The sequence below is a fragment of the Pleurodeles waltl genome, chromosome 10 (assembly GCF_031143425.1).
Source record: "Pleurodeles waltl isolate 20211129_DDA chromosome 10, aPleWal1.hap1.20221129, whole genome shotgun sequence".
Lineage (NCBI taxonomy): Eukaryota > Metazoa > Chordata > Amphibia > Caudata > Salamandridae > Pleurodeles > Pleurodeles waltl.
Window position 1 is genome coordinate 107,057,862 of NC_090449.1, and position 20,482 is coordinate 107,078,343.

Here is a 20,482-nt window from a genome sequence, read left to right on the forward strand (position 1 = left end):
TCCCATTATATAAGAGCTATGACAATAGCCTCTCTGATTATGCCAGGACTATGCTAGGGCTTGAATACTAGCAATTTCCACATTTTGCCACCTTTCCGCTGATCTACATACTGATGCTGGAGGCCACAGTAAGCAATAGTTTCAGGGGTGGAATGCCCTTTGAATTCTGTGCAAATCAACTAACTTGCCTGTTTTAAGGGTTTTCAGCAGCTCTCCTCTTATCTTTTTATGTACTGAGAAAGGTTGAGAATTTTCTCTTGACAAGGGAAGAAGTAAAACCTCTTACAGGGTTTGGAAAAAAAGTAGTTGGAGGGAAAGTGAACTTAAACTGTGAACGGATTTTCACTTGAGCAGATCTACACATGCATATTTACTTGTGCTAAAATACATTTCACAAATATATTTTCTCAAGAGTACGTTTTCCTGGTCTTCTGTAAATTCTGCAGTCATGAAACACATAAATCTGCACTAATGCATAGACATATACCATGAGTGCACATCTGTGACTTTCTTTAAGAATTGAGCCCCTAATTAGGCATGGTGTTAACTAAGAACGTTTGTTTTTATTAAAATTCTATCTCCCTCTCTCTATCCATCTATTAGCTGCCTTATTTTGAAAGCAAAGAATGATCAATCTTGCTTTCAAGCTTCTGCAGATATCTGCATCTAATCATGGAGCATTCTGGGAGTGTTATACGTATCCTTATATTAAAACATTGCAAACGTTGGTACATACTTTTTTACTGGAACCACTGTTAGTAGTGCATTCAAGGTTATAACATTTATTTGGAGTGTTCACCATTACAATAAAGACTTTATATTAATGCACCACAAATACAAGTTCAAACAGCACTAACATTTGAACACAGATATTACCTCAGCTGCAGGCAGTGCCCTTCCCTGCTCCATAATCTGGTACTGTAAAGTGGCAGTCAAAGGGTTTGTGCTGCAGTGGGGTTGGGCCTGCTTGGCTCAAGGACACAAAAAACATGAACATTGGTTGTCCTTGTCTCCAAACAATATGCCCTGCGTGTCGGGCTACCGAAATTCGACATCCCTGCTGTATTTTCTTTTCCTACACAGAGCATACCATTTGTATGGTCTAACTCCAGCTTGAACCTAGGCACAAAATATGCCATAATCTTAAAAATGTATCCAAATTTTTCCACTGTGGCTAATGAACTACCTTCCAATACCATGATTTGCAAGATACTCTAGTTTCTCCAAAAGATCTTCGAAGGGGAACTGACCACAGCACTAGATATGACATGCCCCTACTCGCCCAAAAACAAAATTTAAGACAGAGTGCAACAAGTTCAAAAAGAGGTGGTCTGTCCATCACCATCTCACTAGCTGTGTTCATGACTAAATTATTACTGCCCAGAGGACAATGTGTAAGATGTTTTGGAACATGATTGGGCCCAAGACACTTGCAGAGGGCATCTCCTCATTATGTTCACTTGTCTTACATGTTGATTTGCCAACAGAACGTCAAACTTCAAACTATGAGGAAAAAGCAATTATAATGGAAAGCCCTTATGAGGTGAGCACACTTAATGCATCATTGAGCAAAACTCTTCATGCATCTGCTGAAAACTAGATTCAGTGCCGAGCAGGGCTGAAAAAACACAATAGCTCCTTTCTAACTGACTACACTCTTGTTACAGGTGATAATAACCGAACAGCTAGCCATAGCTCCTCCTCTCAACAACTTACCCTTCTCACTATTCTCACAAACAACTAACCTCCTCTAGTGCTGAAATGCAATTACTCAGCTTTATGTGCATATTTACAGGGGGATTTTATAAGCCCCTCCACACTTTCACTCACAGAGATGTTAAAAAAAAAAAATACCCAAACATTTAGACTTTACAGAACCAATCATATGCACAACCTTATAACTATGACAATAAAGGATACATAGTTTTTCATCATCTTGAAACGTGAAGTAGAGTTTTACAAAGAATGGGTGATCTAGACGTGACATTACATCTCTTTCTCTTGTGACATATGGTACCTTGTTCTCCTTTATGATATGGCGCTTCTCTAAAATCTTAACTGGAAAAGAAAAAAAAGAAAAATAGGCACTGTAATAAGGTCTACAATTTCTTTTGTTATTTTACATTAAATGATCATTCATTGGAGATTTGAGAAAAAAAAAAAAAGATATTCACCTGCAACAAAACCTAAGGCAGGGTGTAAATAGAACTGAGCTTAATTGTTTTTATGACTGTGCCATAACTCTCCATTAGCTTGCTACAAATGCTACAGAGTCAAACTGTTCATATTACAACTCAACAGATATTAGTTATGAAGAATACTGATCAGGTCAGGCCTTAAAGGGAGTAGGTAGAGGGAAATGTAGAGGGAATGATACAGGCAGGAAGGAAGTGGGTGTGAACAGGATTACCATGTTTAAATAAAATAACAGCCCTGCTGAAGAGATGAAAGCTAAAGCATTACTTATTGACACATAGTAAGTGTTTAATGTCATTCACAGAAGCACATAATTAGATGTCTACATAAACAAATTAGAAATACGATTCAACCAAAAGTGACAACACCAAAGTTAATCTCGATCTCTATTCACGAATCTCAGTACCTGCTGACCTTGCCTGAATAGCGTACTCAAATCTTATGTAAAAACGGTAATAAGCAGACACATGCACATTAATCTCATGTACGTTTCTTTGTGTTTGTATTGCAAATTGGTGTCACGTGCTTTGCAAGGAATACATTGCGAGTCTGTGAATCAAAACACAACCATTAATGAGAAGCTCACATAACCAGGAGAAGGGAAGGGGGAGTTTTGCAAGAGAATATCAAGAACGGATAAAAGGGAGAAGGAAGGTACAATTAAGAGAACTAAGTATAATGTTTTCAGTCTTTTACTGTAAAGTAGGACACATCCTTGATGTTTAACTTCTTAAAATGAGAGTTCAGATAAAAGATTTAAGTGCAGAAAAGTGTGAATTAAATCTGTTTCCAAGCATAATGGAAGAGAACGTTGTTTGAGTAGTAGGAAAGCCAAGGTTATGTTGGCTAGAACGAACTAGACTTGTCTTCAAGGAAAACCAGCGAGCTCTCTTAACAGCTGACTGTAGGCTCATGTGCGCTTGCTAACACATACCTCCAAACATAGGACAATAACATTTACAAAACAGCAAGTAATGGAGTGAGTAATTGACAGAACAAGAGATAGTGACTAATCAAATGAGTTAGAGGCATTACGAAATCTGAGGGGTCCTCCCTACAAAATTCATGGAGGGGGTTCCCCACGTTCGGACCCAGCCAGGAGCACTCAGGCAGGGGCCTGTTGCCCGTACACAGTGCCGGGGGGCCGCTTGGAGCTGCAGGGGCTTTTGTTACACCACTGAAATGGGTGATTGTGTTTATCAGTTCTCTTTTAGAATGCCCACCTTCATTTCCGTTTTATGTGTTAATTAAATGTAAGCCATAAATGTTCTTGTTTTCTTATAAACAAAGGCATGGAGCGCCCACCCTCCATCAGATTAAGTGACCTCATTCTACGACATTCTTGCAAAAATCAAGACGGCTGCTTGAACCAACTAGAAGTGTTCCCCACATTTATTTGCACAAATTCTTGTTCTGAGCTCACAGCCTATAGAGATTTTTTCCACTGTATTTCCATAGTACTGATATTTTAAAGGTTGCCAGATTGAGCTTTACAATAGACATTTTGAAAAGAGACCACAATTACTTACTCGCATATTCTCGGGACGTTGATAGTTCTTTTGCCAAGACAACCTAAAGATGAACATAGAAACATTACTGAAAAATAATATGTACAAAAGGGTTACTTTGCACAAAATTACATTCTGCCTGACTAAAACAATTAGGCCAAGGTTAAGTAGGTGCTACAGTGGTCACAATAGTTGTATCTTAAAACAAAAGCATTTTCTGATCCATAGTTAAGGTTATGTAACGCTCTATATGCAAAGCTGTTTTGTACCATTCTTAATATGCTCCCTGTCATCACTCCAAGATCAACCTCCACCAAAATTTTATAAACAATATACAGAGCACTTTTATAATGCCACATTTGGTGCACATTCATCAAGTGCGACCAAAGATATAAATGGGGGGGGTTTCACTATAGCGAGCTTTCCCTATGAGTCACTATCGTTGAATAATATCCTACCAAATATCAACGTTTTTGAGTTTGGTGAAATGTGGTCCAGACATTTTTAAGAAAAAAAATACAAAAAAGCAGCTGTCCGAAGTGCATGGTTGAGTTTATAATATAGTAGTTGCCAGCATAGCATGAACCAGGAAAGCACAATGACCGTGTCATCATTCTACAATTTCCTGACGTTCTCCAATGACAAACAAAAATGACTGGTTGGAATCAATTTTCAGCAATCATCTTGTTTCCCTTCCACTTGATGGTTATCGCGCTGCTTGCAAACTAAAGCTAAGAAAATAAGCAGAATGTATAGTTTGCAAGACCAATGAGCCATTCATGGCACTTCACCCTTCGCCGTTTAACTGAAGCTTCCCACCCACTAGTTAAGAAGGATCATTCAATGCAGACTGGTGCACTTCCTCACCACCCATTCCTTCCTTTCCAAAAGCTTAGCACTGGTGCTAATTAATCTTGATACAAGAAGGACAAAATGCGAAACTCGTTCCCGGCGAGTTCAAGTTGTGACAGTGAGGAATTTGAGAAATTAGACTATCTGTTGTGCACTCCACTGCTTCAATTCAGCCTATGCACATCTACAAGTTTGTAATACAACATCAAAAGGTTGTAGTATAAACATGCACTCCCCACATCAAGCACAACTAACCAGTGAGGCTATTGCCCGAAAAGCACTTCAAAGTCTCAAAAGGGGTATGAAGTGCTGTACAAATGCTACAATAAAACACAACTCTGCAATTTAGAGCTCGTGAATGACATCTGTGTGACTTCCAGTTCAAAGGTTCACATTTAGAAAAGCCTAGCCAATTAGTACTTGAGTAGTGCTCCACAAACATGAAAATATCTGCAGTTGTCAATGCTATGAAATATGGGCTTATCTGTAATTCGTTTCTCTACTTGAAAAAGAATACACGCTCAGTAAGCAACTTTATTAGTAGTCATGGTTTCGAAACATAGGCTGTAAGTATCTCTACCTCCTCTCCACTCTTCCTCTTTGACAAAAACCGAAGCAAAAAAAAAATCCATTAGCAATTTATCTATCTACAGGGAGTGCAGAATTATTAGGCAAATGAGTATTTTGACCACATCATCCTCTTTATGCATGTTGTCTTACTCCAAGCTGTATAGGCTCGAAAGCCTACTACCAATTAAGCATATTAGGTGATGTACATCTCTGTAATGAGAAGGGGTGTGCTCTAATGACATCAACACCCTATATCAGGTGTGCATAATTATTAGGCAACTTCCTTTCCTTTGGCAAAATGGGTCAAAAGAAGGACTTGACAGGCTCAGAAAAGTCAAAAATAGTGAGATATCTTGCAGAGGGATGCAGCACTCTTACAATTGCAAAGCTTCTGAAGCGTGATCATCGAACAATCAAGCGTTTCATTCAAAATAGTCAACAGGGTCGCAAGAAGCGTGTGGAAAAACCAAGGCGCAAAATAACTGCCCATGAACTGAGAAAAGTCAAGCGTGCAGCTGCCACGATGCCACTTGCCACCAGTTTGGCCATATTTCAGAGCTGCAACATCACTGGAGTGCACAAAAGCACAAGGTGTGCAATACTCAGAGACATGGCCAAGGTAAGAAAGGCTGAAAGACGACCACCACTGAACAAGACACACAAGCTGAAACGTCAAGACTGGGCCAAGAAATATCTCAAGACTGATTTTTCTAAGGTTTTATGGACTGATGAAATCAGAGTGAGTCTTGATGCGCCAGATGGATGGGCCCGTGGCTGGATTGGTAAAGGGCAGAGAGCTCCAGTCCGACTCAGACGCCAGCAAGGTGGAGGTGGAGTACTGGTTTGGGCTGGTATCATCAAAGATGAGCTTGTGGGGCCTTTTCGGGTTGAGGATGGAGTCAAGCTCAACTCCCAGTCCTACTGCCAGTTCCTGGAAGACACCTTCTTCAAGCAGTGGTACAGGAAGAAGTCTGCATCCTTCAAGAAAAACATGATTTTCATGCAGGACAATGCTCCATCACACGCGTCCAAGTACTCCACAGCGTGGCTGGCAAGAAAGGGTATAAAAGAAGGAAATCTAATGACATGGCCTCCTTGTTCACCTGATCTGAACCCCATTGAGAACCTGTGGTCCATCATCAAATGTGAGATTTACAAGGAGGGAAAACAGTACACCTCTCTGAACAGTGTCTGGGAGGCTGTGGTTGCTGCTGCACGCAATGTTGATGGTGAACAGATCAAAACACTGACAGAATCCATGGATGGCAGGCTTTTGAGTGTCCTTGCAAAGAAAGGTGGCTATATTGGTCACTGATTTGTTTTTGTTTTGTTTTTGAATGTCAGAAATGTATATTTGTGAATGTTGAGATGTTATATTGGTTTCACTGGTAATAATAAATAATTGAAATGGGTATATATATTTTTTTGTTAAGTTGCCTAATAATTATGCACAGTAATAGTCACCTGCACACACAGATATCCCCCTAACATAGCTAAAACTAAAAACAAACTAAAAACTACTTCCAAAAATATTCAGCTTTGATATTAATGAGTTTTTTGGGTTCATTGAGAACATGGTTGTTGTTCAATAATAAAATTAATCCTCAAAAATACAACTTGCCTAATAATTCTGCACTCCCTGTATGTATAAATTTGGTTTTGTGTACAACCCTGCATTTTACCTTGCTCGGAAATACAAAAAGTGATCGAAGGAATCCTTTTATAATCACTTTAATTGAATACAGGCAATTAATCAGTAGTTCAATGTGCTACTGGACAGTAGGGATTGTGAAAAACAACTTTGTAAAGTCGGGCAAAACTTCCAGGCTTAAATGAAGGAAAGTTATGTCTGTTGATTTCCTTCAGAAAGAAGGGAAGGGCAGGACAAACAGCTAGCAGAAATTCACTGCTGTTGAGGACATTTTATACGCTGTTGTTGAGGGCTGACCTTACTCCTAAACAGCAGCAGATTAAAAGAAAAACTACAATGCATGAATGGCATTGGTTATGCCACTGCTGCGAGATACCCTGCTGCTTGAGTGAGGACTGAGGTCTTGAATAATATTTCTCAATCTCATGCACGGCCACTACTAGCCTTATAAATTTAGGGGAGTACACAAAAGGCCTTGGTTACGAGTGCCATGGATTAAGCCATGTTATTTTCCTGATCTGGAATTACTGCTAATGGGGAGTAGGTAAATCCAAGTGTAGGGAAATAATAGAGCATAGAAACTTTTGGAACATAACGTGAAAAAAAAATCAATGTTTCATTGCATATTTTTCTGGGCCTTTCATATAGAGATTTTAGGATGTGTGACAAACTTGTAATTATTCCAATGGGCCCTTTACCTCCAGTTACTGGGACCACCACATTTTAAAGGCCACTTGTAGTAAAGGCCAAAATGGGAAGCAAGTTAATTTAATTTAAAAAAATAAGAAAAAAAATACAACTACATCAAGTTGCGAGACACTATTCTTCACACATTCTTAGACTCAAGCAGCAACAGAGTCCAGGGTTTTCTAAAATTCAAATGTGCAACAGGGGAGGAAGACTCAGTATTGTTTTCCTCTCTTACCAAAGTCTGCAGGAGAGATAAAGACCCCTGTACTAGCTGCTCACAACGAATGGCAACTCCCAGGGCGTGGTCCATCAGTTGCTATGGAGTGGAGGAAGGATCGAGGGAAATTTAGTTTGATTATTGGTAGCTCCAAAGTCATATCATCTATGCCCCCCAAGACACACAGCAACCTTTTACAAACCCAGAAGGCACTGGGTTTCTGGTTGCTCTGTTGTGTAGCCATTTTAGTTATAGCTCTATGCACGTTATTTTAGCACACTAGGCCTGCCCGCTGTGCACTTTGATCTGCATATATTTATCCATCCACATTTAATATTTTAACAAAGGCCACTCTTGCTGTCTTGTTATATTTCTCTCTATCTAGCTGTTTTTGCTTAAGCCAGCACTAAGTTTTCAAACAAGACATTCTTGTTCACTCTGTGCTTCTTTCAAGGCTGCAGTAAGATAGGTTGCTGGTGAACGTGGTAAATGTTTTGTCTCTGGTATTCATAGAAAAACACACATCCTTACGTATGGACATTTTCACAGAACATCAGCTGTTTTATTTAAAAAACACTTCCTTGCCCCTTACACGTTAGAGGGAGATTCCAGCCAGAGGACCACGACTGTATGCTGATTGCTGAACGCTTTGTTACAGCTGCTTATGCAGACTTCAGGACTTTGCTCAGGTATGGGTGATGATGCCTTCCCAGGGGAACCTGAAGGGCAGAACTAGAGCTTTACATGCTCTGCTCTAATATAGCTAGGCAGGAATTAGTCCACTGACTTTAAAGACAATATGTTAGCGTTATTTCTATGCTTCACTCTCCTTGTCACCATTCTAATTCTGTCATGCTGTTTCGTCCTGGTTATTGCAGTACATGCTTTGCGATCTAAGATACAGTCGCTTCATTAAAAACTTATTGAAGCGTATACTGCCTCTGTTTCCCATTGTGTATGTGAGACTAATGTAACTGAGAGAAATGGATGAGACCTGAGTAACCATGATCTCCCTAAGGAATCAATTGTGTCATGACTCAGCTGCCCAATCATCCCTGCTCTTGGGTAGAGATGAGGCACTGCTAGTTAGCCGGAGCAAAACCCGGATTAGGGCGACTGGTGTCACCTGTAACAGGTTAAGACAGTCTCCCACACAGCAGGCGATTCTGCCGCTCAAATCCAGTAGTCTCATTAGAATAATGAGAGCCTACAAGACACCTCCATTCTAGGAACAACAACCACAACAAAACATTACTTGGCCTCTAAACTTCAGCGAGTCACTGTATGTTCTGAGAATAGAAGGGGGCAACCTGACAAAAACCACTCCATGAGAAGTGTTGTTCAGTTCTCATTAGGGACAAATGGCTTAGGAGCACATCGATATCTCTAAGGGTTTGTGATGCCTATTTAATGGTGATTTATCAGAATAAAATGGAAAGTGCCTGGGAGCTTAGAAACCATATTTTCAGCACTGTTGTTGGCTAACCATGACCATCCTCTACACATGCCTTAATACGTTTACACAGACTTTCCTATGGATCTGGACTGCCTCAATAAAGGCATCATCCTTGACCCATAATGGAAGTCTTACTACTGAGACTTAAAAGAAGAGTTTCAAAACTAAAAACAAGAGATATGCGTGTCTACCCAAGCTCAGATGAACCTACATAAAACTAGAGGTAATGATGAACTAATTCTTAGTAGACATAGTACTTGGAATGGAGGAAGGCAACACATTGCTTTTGCAGAGACATATTTCACAGGTCAACATTGTCACAAGAGAAAACCAGAATTAAAAATAATCTAATAGGTACTAGTGACCCCAGGTTACTTAAAAAAAAAAAAAAAACATTGTATTTAACATTCCAAAATGTTTTGGCCCCAAAACACATTTATGATATTGCATGCACTATACCCATTAGCTGCACAAGTACAGTTGTGGCAGTACTCAATCAAATCACTATATAACATCGTGCAGCTGTGTGCCTTCAGAAATGTTGAAAAATCATGCTCCTTCTTTACATCCTTTCTTATTTTCTGTTGTAGTTAGTATAGCCCTTAAATTCAATTTGTCATTTCAAAATATAACAATTACTCAATGTCTGGATGAAGATTTTCTGCTGTCAATTAAGATGAAGGCAAGCAACAGCAAAATACTGAATAACCAAAACATGGCCACAACTCTGGAAGAAAGTGTTCGGGAAGACGCTGGTAATCTAGGTAAGAAGAAAATGACTGGTTTGGGATCCAATTGGCAAAACATAACCATAAAAATATTATAAAGAATGCATTCATTTCTTGTGGATTACAGAAATGATCAGGAAAATGCAGGCTAAACACTCACTGTTGAGAAAGAACCTTCCCCTAATATTTTGCCCAGTTTGAAGTCTTCAGGTCGTTTCTTTCGAGGCTGTGCAGGCTGAGGTGCTGAAAGCGGTAAGGAATTTGAACTAGAACGTGACTCCGCTGCCGTGCATTCCATGACTGGGCCCAGACTGGTACCACAGAGGAGAGACGGAGTACCTGAATCAGTCGGATGTCTCACCATTGATGGAGAAGAGCAGGATCATACAACCAGACTGGATGGAATGGGAACAGCATTGTTCTGAAAGAGACAAGCCATTTGAGAAAAACATTTAACTAAGCTTTAACCTATTGGCGTGTACCACACACATTTATCAAATCTCAGAGTTCTTAACTTAATGTACACAGTTATAAATTAAAGTTAGGATCATTTTAAGGAACCATTTAATCAGGTGTACACACTGGCTTCTGAAAGCGATGCCTTGTCAAACAGTCTTGGAAAGCATTAGAGTGGAAATTTTATTTCACACAGATGTTACAGTCAGCAGCATTCATTGATAGATTTACATTCAATGATAAGCCTCTTAGGAAATGATATTTGAGATATATATGAGGAACCTTACCATATAAGTCTGGAGCCCCAGTCGGTACAGACCATGCCCATTCATACACACCACCCGCCACAACTGCCTGCTCAATCTTCTCAAATCTATAACCGTAGTACAGGTATGGCAATGCGGGATCCAGCAGCCCATCAAGGAAGTGGGTGGGACATCTACCTACGATCCTAGGAGAGGCAGATAACCAGAATAGTCTAAGAATTCCTCAAGATGAGGCGTTCCCTAGGAAGCCACTGTTATCACCACTCTCACGCCCCAGCTTAGACACAACATCCAAACTATGGTTCCTGCCGTATTACCTTCACGGTCAGGCAAAATGGGTCTGTGGCACTCAAAGCGCTTTTCTCAATGCTCCAAGGGAAAGTTATGTTTAAAAAAAACAAAAAAAAACATGCTGCACGAATCACGAGAGGACCATTGTGTGGGATATGAATGCTAAGTAATAGAAGAAGCACTGAAAGACCCAGCATTGAAAGATCCTATTTACTCATGTCCACTTGCAACCTTGTAATAACTTCTTCTTGAAACTACAGTTCGCAGCATGCTCCCACGCCTGAGGGGCTCAAGCACTTGTTGGGGCATCCATGTGTGCTTCTCCGAGGGCTTAAAAAGGCCTCACATCCCGGTCACACTCGCTCAGCAATCGTCTTTCCAGAAGAAGACTGTCACCTTTAGAGATCAAGCTCCCGCGCGGAATCAAGCTGTTGATGCACCCGCCGAGAGCCTCCAGTCTCCTGTGACTCAGTTTCAACTCCCCGGCTTGCTTATAAGTAAGTCTTGGGAGGACATGACTATAACTTCTGAATAATATGCATGACAGCCTATAAGCTGTGACAATGGAAGGATGCAAGCCTCCAGTGGAACCTACTCACAAGTGCGTAATCAGGTTCCAGCCTAAATAAAATCTGAAATTCCTTGGAAACTCGATTCAGCCTACAATCACAGTGAGTGTACTACATGCTGTATGAGTGAGCTGCATGAGATAAGCAGGAGTAAGTGCATTGTCACTTATGCCTACTCTCCATTCCCTTTAAAACAGACATAGAACCACATTAGTCTTATCCAAGTACACGTTCCCACTGAGCAATTCCAGAAGGCATGCAGGGATACAGACCACAATCACGCACCAGACGAGGTACCCATCACAGATCACTACAGAAGGCTGTTTATTATTTTATTCACACCCCCACTCCCTTGAGTAGGCCCTTTAGCGAACTGAATTCTCTGTTCCCTAGCTGCACACCAAGGAGAGTGGACAAACTGTTTTCACAACACAGCACTTGCTGGTTCAGGATAAATATGGTTAGTGACCCTCTGCAGGATTCTGACAGCCTCTCACACTCATGCTCCTAGCAAAAGGCTACCCAAGACTACCCAACCATCCTGGTCCTGTTCTTGTCCATGACATTAACTTTGCTCTGCTGGGCGATTTATTTTTTCATTGGGTGTCTGTCACCCAACTGTCAGAAATGTGGGTTGTACTGTCCAGGCACAATAGGTATAGCAGATAAAGTGTTTAAAAAGCAGGTTTATAACCACAGTTAGAAGTGTCAATTTAGTCTTTGTTTACAAAAGGCATAGAATGCTGAGGGGGTTCAATATGGAGAAGAACCCCCCTCCAACCCCACACACCCCTAGCAGCTCCAATGTTAACCCATTTACTGTGCAAAGCAGCTCCTGCTTTCATCTGCTCCCTTCCTCGCTAGATCTTTTCTAGACCCGATCAGTGAGCCTGTTTGTACAATATGTTCTTACAACTCATTTAGAATGCCTTTGCCTGTTTCTGTCTTAGTGTAAAAATAGCCATTTAATTTTGAAGTGTGTCCCGAGTAAAACAGGATTGTCCTTTTAAGACTATTTCTTTTTTCCTCAGCAGTTTGTGCCAGCTTTTTGAGTTTGAGTAATGACTTGGTGGATATTGTATAACACACACCACAAATGGCACTTTCTCTAGCTGCCGATAGTGCTCCTGCTTCGGAGTGAGAAAGGCTGACAACTTATCAGTCCCTATGACTACACAGGTCTCTGCAGCAGATGCATTAACAATCTGCAACCTACTACCTAGAAAACTGAGTCCTTAAGAGACCAAGCCTTCAAAAGACGAAGGGTGCGGGCAGCAGGCACCAAAGGAGTACGCGATGCAGAGATGAAAAATAACATAACCAACATTACTTAGCAAAGTTGTCATCCAAAATCTGAAATAATAACAAAGCCTACCTCTATATGGACTGTCCCAACGAAGATGGGAATTAGAAACCCATATTGGCAAAGCTACAAGGTTAAGCTATAACAGTGGTTCCCAACCTGTAGTCCTGGGACCCCTGGGGGTCCGCAAAGCCTCCTTAGGGGGTCCGTGACTGCTTAGAAAGTTTGATAATATTAACAGGTTAGGTACCCAGGTTTCAGTAATGACTCATGTGGGGGGTGGCGGGGGTCGGGCGGCTGGATCCCAATAATAATTCAGTGGGGGTCCCCGGGTTCCAGTACTGATAAAGAGGGGGTCCACAGAAGTCAAAAGGTTTGGAACCACTGAGCTACAAGGTTTCAGCTGTGAAAACTATTCGCTTAGCAACGCTTTTTACCTGCTTATGTTAAACTGAACTGATGACTTAATAATAAAGCCTATAAAAAGATGTCTCGAAATACAAAGAGATGAATCTCTACCAAACAGGGGTATTTCTTCTTAAGTACTAAATGAGGGTCTTTCTTGGTGGATATTTCGTTTTAATCTTCTACATCAAACACTCCAACGACTGTAGCGGTGGTGGCAGTGGCTGAGCTGGTGGTGTGTACATCCCATATGGATGTGTGTAGCTGAGACCTACAAATAAGCATGTACTTGAAAGAGAATCATTGTTCAAGCCCCTCAGTATTCCAATTTACCAATCCCATTATAATTTGTAAATGTTCAGATTGTTTTTTATTCACCTTTTTTTGTTTTCCTTCAAAGCTTAACAAAGTTAAGGATAGTAGTTCATAATTAGCCAAGATAAAGGATGTAGGGCAAAGACCGTTTGATTAGTACATAACCACTACCTCATTAAGGGTGTGGAACCACGTCCTGTTTTACAGAGGGTCTTCAGGAGGAGCCAGAAGTACCACTAAATTAGTGCGGCAACTGCTTTGCAAATCTCAGAAAGGACAAGAGTCATGGAACACACTGCATGACAACAATCAAAGAAAACTAAACAGTCATAATGTTCCAAAGATACAAAATTCTGTCGATAAAATCAAACCATGAGGGGAACCGGGGCAGGTTGAAATGCTTTTCCAAGTGCCGACATGGTAAGAAGCAATGCTTAAATTTTAATATGAAAAAAACTCAACTAAAGATTTGCACAGTGAAGGATTTAGGGTTGTGAAATCCCTACAGCCCTACTCCCAGGAGATTTTTTGGGGGTCAAGGGCAACAAGGTATTATGTTTATTTTATCCTTGGGGGAGGCAGACCCAATCCCCGCAGCACAAACCCTTTGACTGCCAGTTTACAGTGCCACATTATGGATCACGGAAAGGTATTGTCTTCAGTTAAGGTAATACGTGTCTATCTGTTAACACTGTTCGAACTTGTATTCATGGTTCATTAATGAAAAGCCCTTATTAATACGCTGAGCGCCATAAGGAAATGTATGCTCGGACTGCACCGCTGACAATGGTCCCAGTATAAAAATGTGTACACACGTTTGCAAAGTTCAACAATATGAAGCTATGTATAATGCTTCCAGAATGCTCTCCGATTAGACGGAAATATGTGAAGAAGCTTGAAGGCAAGATTGAGGAATCTTTGCTTTCAAAATTAAATGTTCACAAAAAACGCAACTGGGAAAAATTTGTTTTGCTAAAATATTGTGAAATTTTAGGTACCATTTGTTTGAAGCATCATCTACCACAATGCATTGATGCATGCTAGTATTCCCCCAAAATATTCATAATGGGAAATCAGTGCAACCAGCTTCAACAAGATTCTGGGATACATAAAAACAAACAATGATTGGCAAAGCCAATAGGTCTGACATGAATAAACAGAAACTTGTAGAGCGCAAACTGCTGCTTGCTATTGAGAATCCTGGGGCTAAGCATAGGGCTAAACAAACCATGACCAAAAGGTTAAAGTGAGTTTAAACCAGAGCACCACAGAGTCGGAAGCACCAAAAAGATGTGTCTTCAGATGTCTTTTAAACAGAGCTTCGCTGTCTACAAAGCAGAGGACATTTAGAAGTTGATTCCAAGCTTTGGCCCCAAGAACTGAAAAAGATTTCCCTACCCATTACTTTAATCTAAACAAAGGGGACTTTAAAAGATTCGCAGAAGACCTCAACACCCTTTGGGTTTTGTAGTGAATTAAACGGTCCAGAAGATATGTAGGTCCACTAGAGTTGAATGCCCTAAAACCCAACAAGAGGATCTTAAAGAGGACCCTTTTATGGATAGGCAACTAGTGAAGTGTCTTTAGTGCACTAGAGGCATAGCTTTGCAAGTTTCAGTACCAGTATGGGGGCTGCTTATAGAACCATTTGAAGCTTAAGGGGTAACTGCTTGGACATGCCCATATACAGACTATTGCAATAGTCTAATCTAGATGTAATTTACAGTAAAAGAAACTGTTTTTCTGGTGCTAAGAGGGAGGAAATCAAAGACTTTTTAAAATGATTTTATCAATTGGTGCCAGCTACTGTCACAAGCTTGCAGGTGGAAGGAGAGGGCAGTATCAAACTTAACCCCCATATTTCTGGTAACTTCCACAGTAGCCGGAGAAGGAGGGACCGGATTAGGCCACTATTGGGTAGGCAAAATAAGGTTGGACGTACCGAAGTAAAGAATTTTCGGTTTTATGAAAATTACATTTCAGATGGTCATTTTGCATCCGAATGATGACATTAACGAGGCACTTTTGAAAGTTTTGTTCAGAACCAAAGAAGTTTTTATCTAGGGATAAAATTAACTGAGTATCATCAGCATAGGAAGTTGTGGCTATGCCAAATGAAGTAATCACAGGAATGAGAGGGGCCATATAAATATTAAACAATGCAGGGTTCAAAGAGGAGCCCTCTGGGACTCCCGCGGCCATGGTTCTTTCACCGGAGAGAAAATCCCCTAAGTAGATAATCTGTCTTCTGTCTGAATAAAAAATGTAAACCAGAAAGTGCATAATGTACGATTCCACAGTCTTAAATATGCTATGCTAGAGAGAGCTACCCCTCGTTCACTAACTCCGTTCCGTGTGAGAGGCATTTCCGGTCCCGACGAGAGGCATTTCCGGTTCCGGTTCTCGGGTCAGCGCGCCGAGCGCCGCACACAGCTCGCCCGCACTGGTGAGCCTCCGGATCACGGGCCATGGATCACGGGACCATCGGGAGCGCCCTACCCATAGCTTGACTCTCAACCGAGCCTGCCACTGGTGCCCCCAGCACCGTGACAGCGAGCAGAGGAGGTCAGCATCCCCCATCCCCTCCCCCCTCCGCGGACCCCGCAGAAGCGGCCCGATCGTGGGTGCCGCTTGCGGGGGGGGATAGGGGGTCCTTTGCCTGTAAATCTTTGGGTGGCAAGAAGAAGAAAGGACCCCTCAAGGACTGCACACCAGGCATCAAGCATCAGCATCAGGCTCAGGACATTCGCTATCAGCCCTCTCCTCCAGGTGCTCCAGGTGCTGCCCGCGACCACCCAGCAAGAGGCAAGTGAGCAGCGAAGGGCGAAGGGGAAAGGGGCAAGGAGGGCAACAGGGCGGAGGGAAGCTGGTCCAGGCTCTGGTATTGGTCCCACTGCAAGGGCGCGCAGCACCCCCCACCCCGACCCATCAGGCAGTCCGTGGTCTCACCCCTCCCCCCCCCTCTTTGCCCTGCTCCTCCACCCGCCCTTGCCCAGGGCAGCAAGTGACAGGTGCGGGAGAGACCGACACAACACAACAAGGACTGGCACGGTCCAGTATCTCCAGACTCGGGCCCTCAAAAACTCCAAAATCCCCTGAGGGCGATCGCACACTCAGATATCAACATCCGTTAGAGCCTCTTTTTGGAGGACGGCACTCCTAACTGCCCCAAAACAACAAAAGGCACAACAAGGCCCAACAAGGCCCTTCTCCCTCACTTCAACAGCCTGCCCAAAATCATCCTGCTCCAAGGCAGCAAAACATACCGATCATGAGATCAGGCAAAGCACGAGGCAGTATTACCAACCGTCCAGCAAAACAAGGAAAGAGAAAAAGGAAGGGAGAGCTGGCTCTGGATGAAGCAATCCCAAAAAGGAGAGCAAGCAGCGAACAGGATCTCCCCCACCCCCTCCCAGGCAGGAGGCAAAACCTAACAAAGGGCACACGCGGGGGAGGTGACCAAATTTCAAGCATGGAAGAAACGATCTGGGGGGGAGCCCGGCTTTTGGAAACCGGCGACTCCGCCGGAGGGGGTTCCAGAGACCGTAGCCTCTCCCAAGCATCACAAGATAACAGACTATTTCCCTACTGCTGGTACCATTGCCACCAGAAAAAGGTTTGACTCCCTGGCTCCAACCCAAACAAGTTTTGGGGAAATAACCCCACTCAGCCAACACCGGCAACAGCAAGGAAGCGGCGAAAAGAAACTCAGAATGAATTCTCCTCCTCCCCTCCCCCCCTATCGCCAACAGTAGTGATCAGGAAAAATCACCCCACGAAAGTAGACGCATCAAGTATAGTTCAGGACAATGCGATGCTAGCTACCCCTTCACCAGGATACCTCTACAATCCTAGGCAAGACTTAACTCTATGTAATAAACCCCTAGACGCCACTAAATGCCAATGGACATCTAGTCCAGCGAAACTACCCATCCTGGACTCAGAACTGGTAGCAATCGCAGAACATTTAGAACAAGAATCTCCGGAAGGTGGCCTATTTTGTCAAAGTCCAAAACTTCACTCATTCCCAATGTATAACTGTGAAAAAGAAGAACAGGACCTCTGGGGTATATAACAGGTCATCACAAACGGGCCAGTAAAAACAGAAACAGTGACCGCGGCACAGAAAGTCCCCCATAAAACAACAATAAACAAAGTTCTATCAAGTGGTAACCAAGCGCCAGACTTAAAGTCACAAGCCCCCGTGGCAGTCAGGTCAGAAGAAATGTGGGCTGCAATCCTAAATTCAATGCAAGCAACGGTCATGGCGCTGCAATTTCATTCAAACAAAATGGACATTCAAGTTGACTTGCTAAACACCCTGGCAGTATTTGTCTCCGGGATTGACAGTAAGTTGGAAAAATTAAATGCACTTATAACAAGGGCGCAAGTCACTCACTCTAATGACTATACAATTTGTTCCTGTAAAGAGGTAGTAGAAAAGATATCTCAACTGCCGCAAATCTTAGAGGGAATACTTCAAGAAATCCGCTCCACCCGGAAGGATGAACATACATGGCCTAAACCACTCGCCACCATGCTAAAATCTACTCTGAGGGAGCAGAAACAAAAAGAGCAGCAGCCCCTTTCCTCCCTTGCGCCTGTCTCATCGTTTTTAAGTGAGGAGAGAATATTGGCTGACAGCCGCCAACTAGCAAGTGTCCACTGGGAACCCATGGTGAATCATCCTCCGCTACAGCCCAACAATAAGCCTGGGAACCCTGAGTTTCCCATAACTCGGACCCTCTCAAAAAGAGAACGAAAGCGGGCAAGGAAGGGAAGGAAGTCCGCCCAACCCCATCAATTCAACTCATCAAAGGACCCATCTAAAGACCAGGCGACGTCAAATGGAGGGTATAATAGAAACAGTACTACCCACGCAAGTACAAGCTCTAACACAATAATAGATGTGACAACACTCCCAGTCACAGCAGACGTCACTCACTTAACAAGGTCCCCCCTGAGACCTCCGAAGCGTTTGGCACTATAACAAACCAAAGACCAAGCCCCACAAGGGTCCAGCAGAGCACAAAACCTAAACCCATTACACCTGCGCTGCCTCCCCAACTAACACTGGTCAATTTGGGCAGCAAGTCTGCCATTAGTCAGAGGGAAGATGGCTATATGGAGCAAGACCCGCGCATAGAGCAAAATCAGTCACGTATAACAGACACGAATACCCTCCAGTTACTCTGGATTCCAGAATTCACCTCCAGGACCCCCACAGATGTTCTTAATCGCTCTTCGATCTTAAGAATCATAAAAGCCTTACCGGATCTTCAGTTTGTAGCCTCGGAGGACCTGACAGCTATAAAATTTATCCAAGCAAGAGGCAACCAACACACGGATCCAACACTCTCCATCTTCTCGGCACCAGATATCCCAAAGCGGATCTTGAATAGAAAGGACCTATTGAAAGCCTGGGGCATTGAGGTAACCACCTACAAAGGAGACTGCTATCCAACTCCGTTACTAGCCTCACAACACCTGGGAACTCCCAAAGGCACATGGTCAGTTCTGAAAGGAGTACATCAGGCCAGCAGACCCATTGAAGAAAGATGTAGTGAGGAGAATCCACCTAACCACCTGCTGACAGTCCAAGTATGGAGAGAAGACGGGAGGGAAAGAGTGGTCTTGGGTCAACAAAAGTATCCAGATAGGGAACGGGTAGCGACGGTTTTACCCCCAAGACCGATGGGCAATAATTGAATTGGTAAGGATCAACCCGCACACAGCATTTTATCCATTTGCTCCTGGAACGTCGGTGGCCTACGGTCAAAACTGGAGGATCCTGCAGTAATACATTTTTTCAGCTCCTTCGACATCTTACTCATACAGGAATCCTGGGCAATGGAACCAATACCGATAATCGGATTAATGGAATACCTTAGCCCAGCAACGAAAACAAATAGGTGTGGAAGGCCAAAGGGAGGCCTCGCCATTTACGTTAGCACCAGCCTTTTGGTAAAAATCTCTGAGTATAAGGAGGAAGACCAACCTTTCCAATTGCTCCAGCTAGACGATTGGGGGAAAAACACACAGGAGCCATTGATTCTGGTCAACACATACATCAATCCTAAAAATAAAAAAATTGAAGCAAACAAACTTCTAACTCAACTTTTAAGGATAAAAGGAACAATAAAATCAGCATTCTGGTTAATGTCGGGCGACTTCAATCTCGGCTTATTCCACAACCCCAGTGAGGATCACATCCAAACAGTTGCAAGAATGCCCGCCCAAACCCTCCCAAAAAAACTTAGGAAAGATAAAATAGGGGAGAGTTTCATACGCACCTGTGAATTAGTAGGCCTCTTCGCGCTAAACGGACGGAAGTGCCCGGATATTCCACCGGCATGGACAAGATTCTCTGGGAAGTCGGTCTCCTATCTAGACTACACTTTGGTGTCCCCTGCTTTATATAAGTTAGTAAACACCTTTACCATCATGGACCGCACGGAAAGCGACCACAAACCACAGGTATTTGGGATTTGTGCATCACCGCAAAAACCGGAGAAAGTGGCAGCCCTAAACGGGACACTAGGCTCCGAAAATCTAAAGCGACTCAAATGGTCCTCTGACACCATTGAAAGACAAGCAGAAGAGGCCCTACGGAACCTAGAATTAACTATCACAAGTGGGGCAAAGTTGACAACAGTCTGGGAGAACTTTGCCCACAACCTCATAAAAAAAGATTCCTTAAGTAACATGAGAAAGGGAGCACAATTGAATCACCGCCAAAGTTCACTTTTACCGCTGCCAGTGCGCAAAAGGAAAGCAGCAGTAGGTAAATGATTAAGGTCACTGCGTAAATGCCCAGATAATGGATCAATATTGACCGCCCTTAGAGAGCAAAGGAAATTGTATAAAAGGGTTCTATGGACCTTTAAAAAAGGCCAACAGGAGGCCCTGTGGGCCAAACTACATTTTGCGACCAAAACATCTGACTCCAAAAGATTTTGGAAAATCATCAATACAATAGACAATGGTGCAAAAGCAGGCAATAACGCAA

General features: G+C 42.7%; 1 protein-coding gene across 2 annotated transcripts in view; it reads right to left on the reverse strand.

Annotated features, from left to right (window-relative positions):
• PDPK1 (3-phosphoinositide dependent protein kinase 1) overlaps positions 1 to 20,482 on the reverse strand; it is a 297,914-nt gene that overhangs the window by 216,194 nt on the left and 61,238 nt on the right. For both annotated transcript variants that reach the window (XM_069209886.1, XM_069209887.1), the window contains exons 2-4: positions 10,029 to 10,289; positions 3,726 to 3,768; positions 1,921 to 2,058 (exon numbers count right to left, since the gene is read on the reverse strand). In XM_069209886.1, coding sequence (XP_069065987.1) covers positions 1,921 to 2,058; positions 3,726 to 3,768; positions 10,029 to 10,232 — 385 coding nt within the window. In that variant the 5' untranslated portion in view covers positions 10,233 to 10,289. The remainder of the gene's footprint in view (positions 1 to 1,920; positions 2,059 to 3,725; positions 3,769 to 10,028; positions 10,290 to 20,482) is intronic.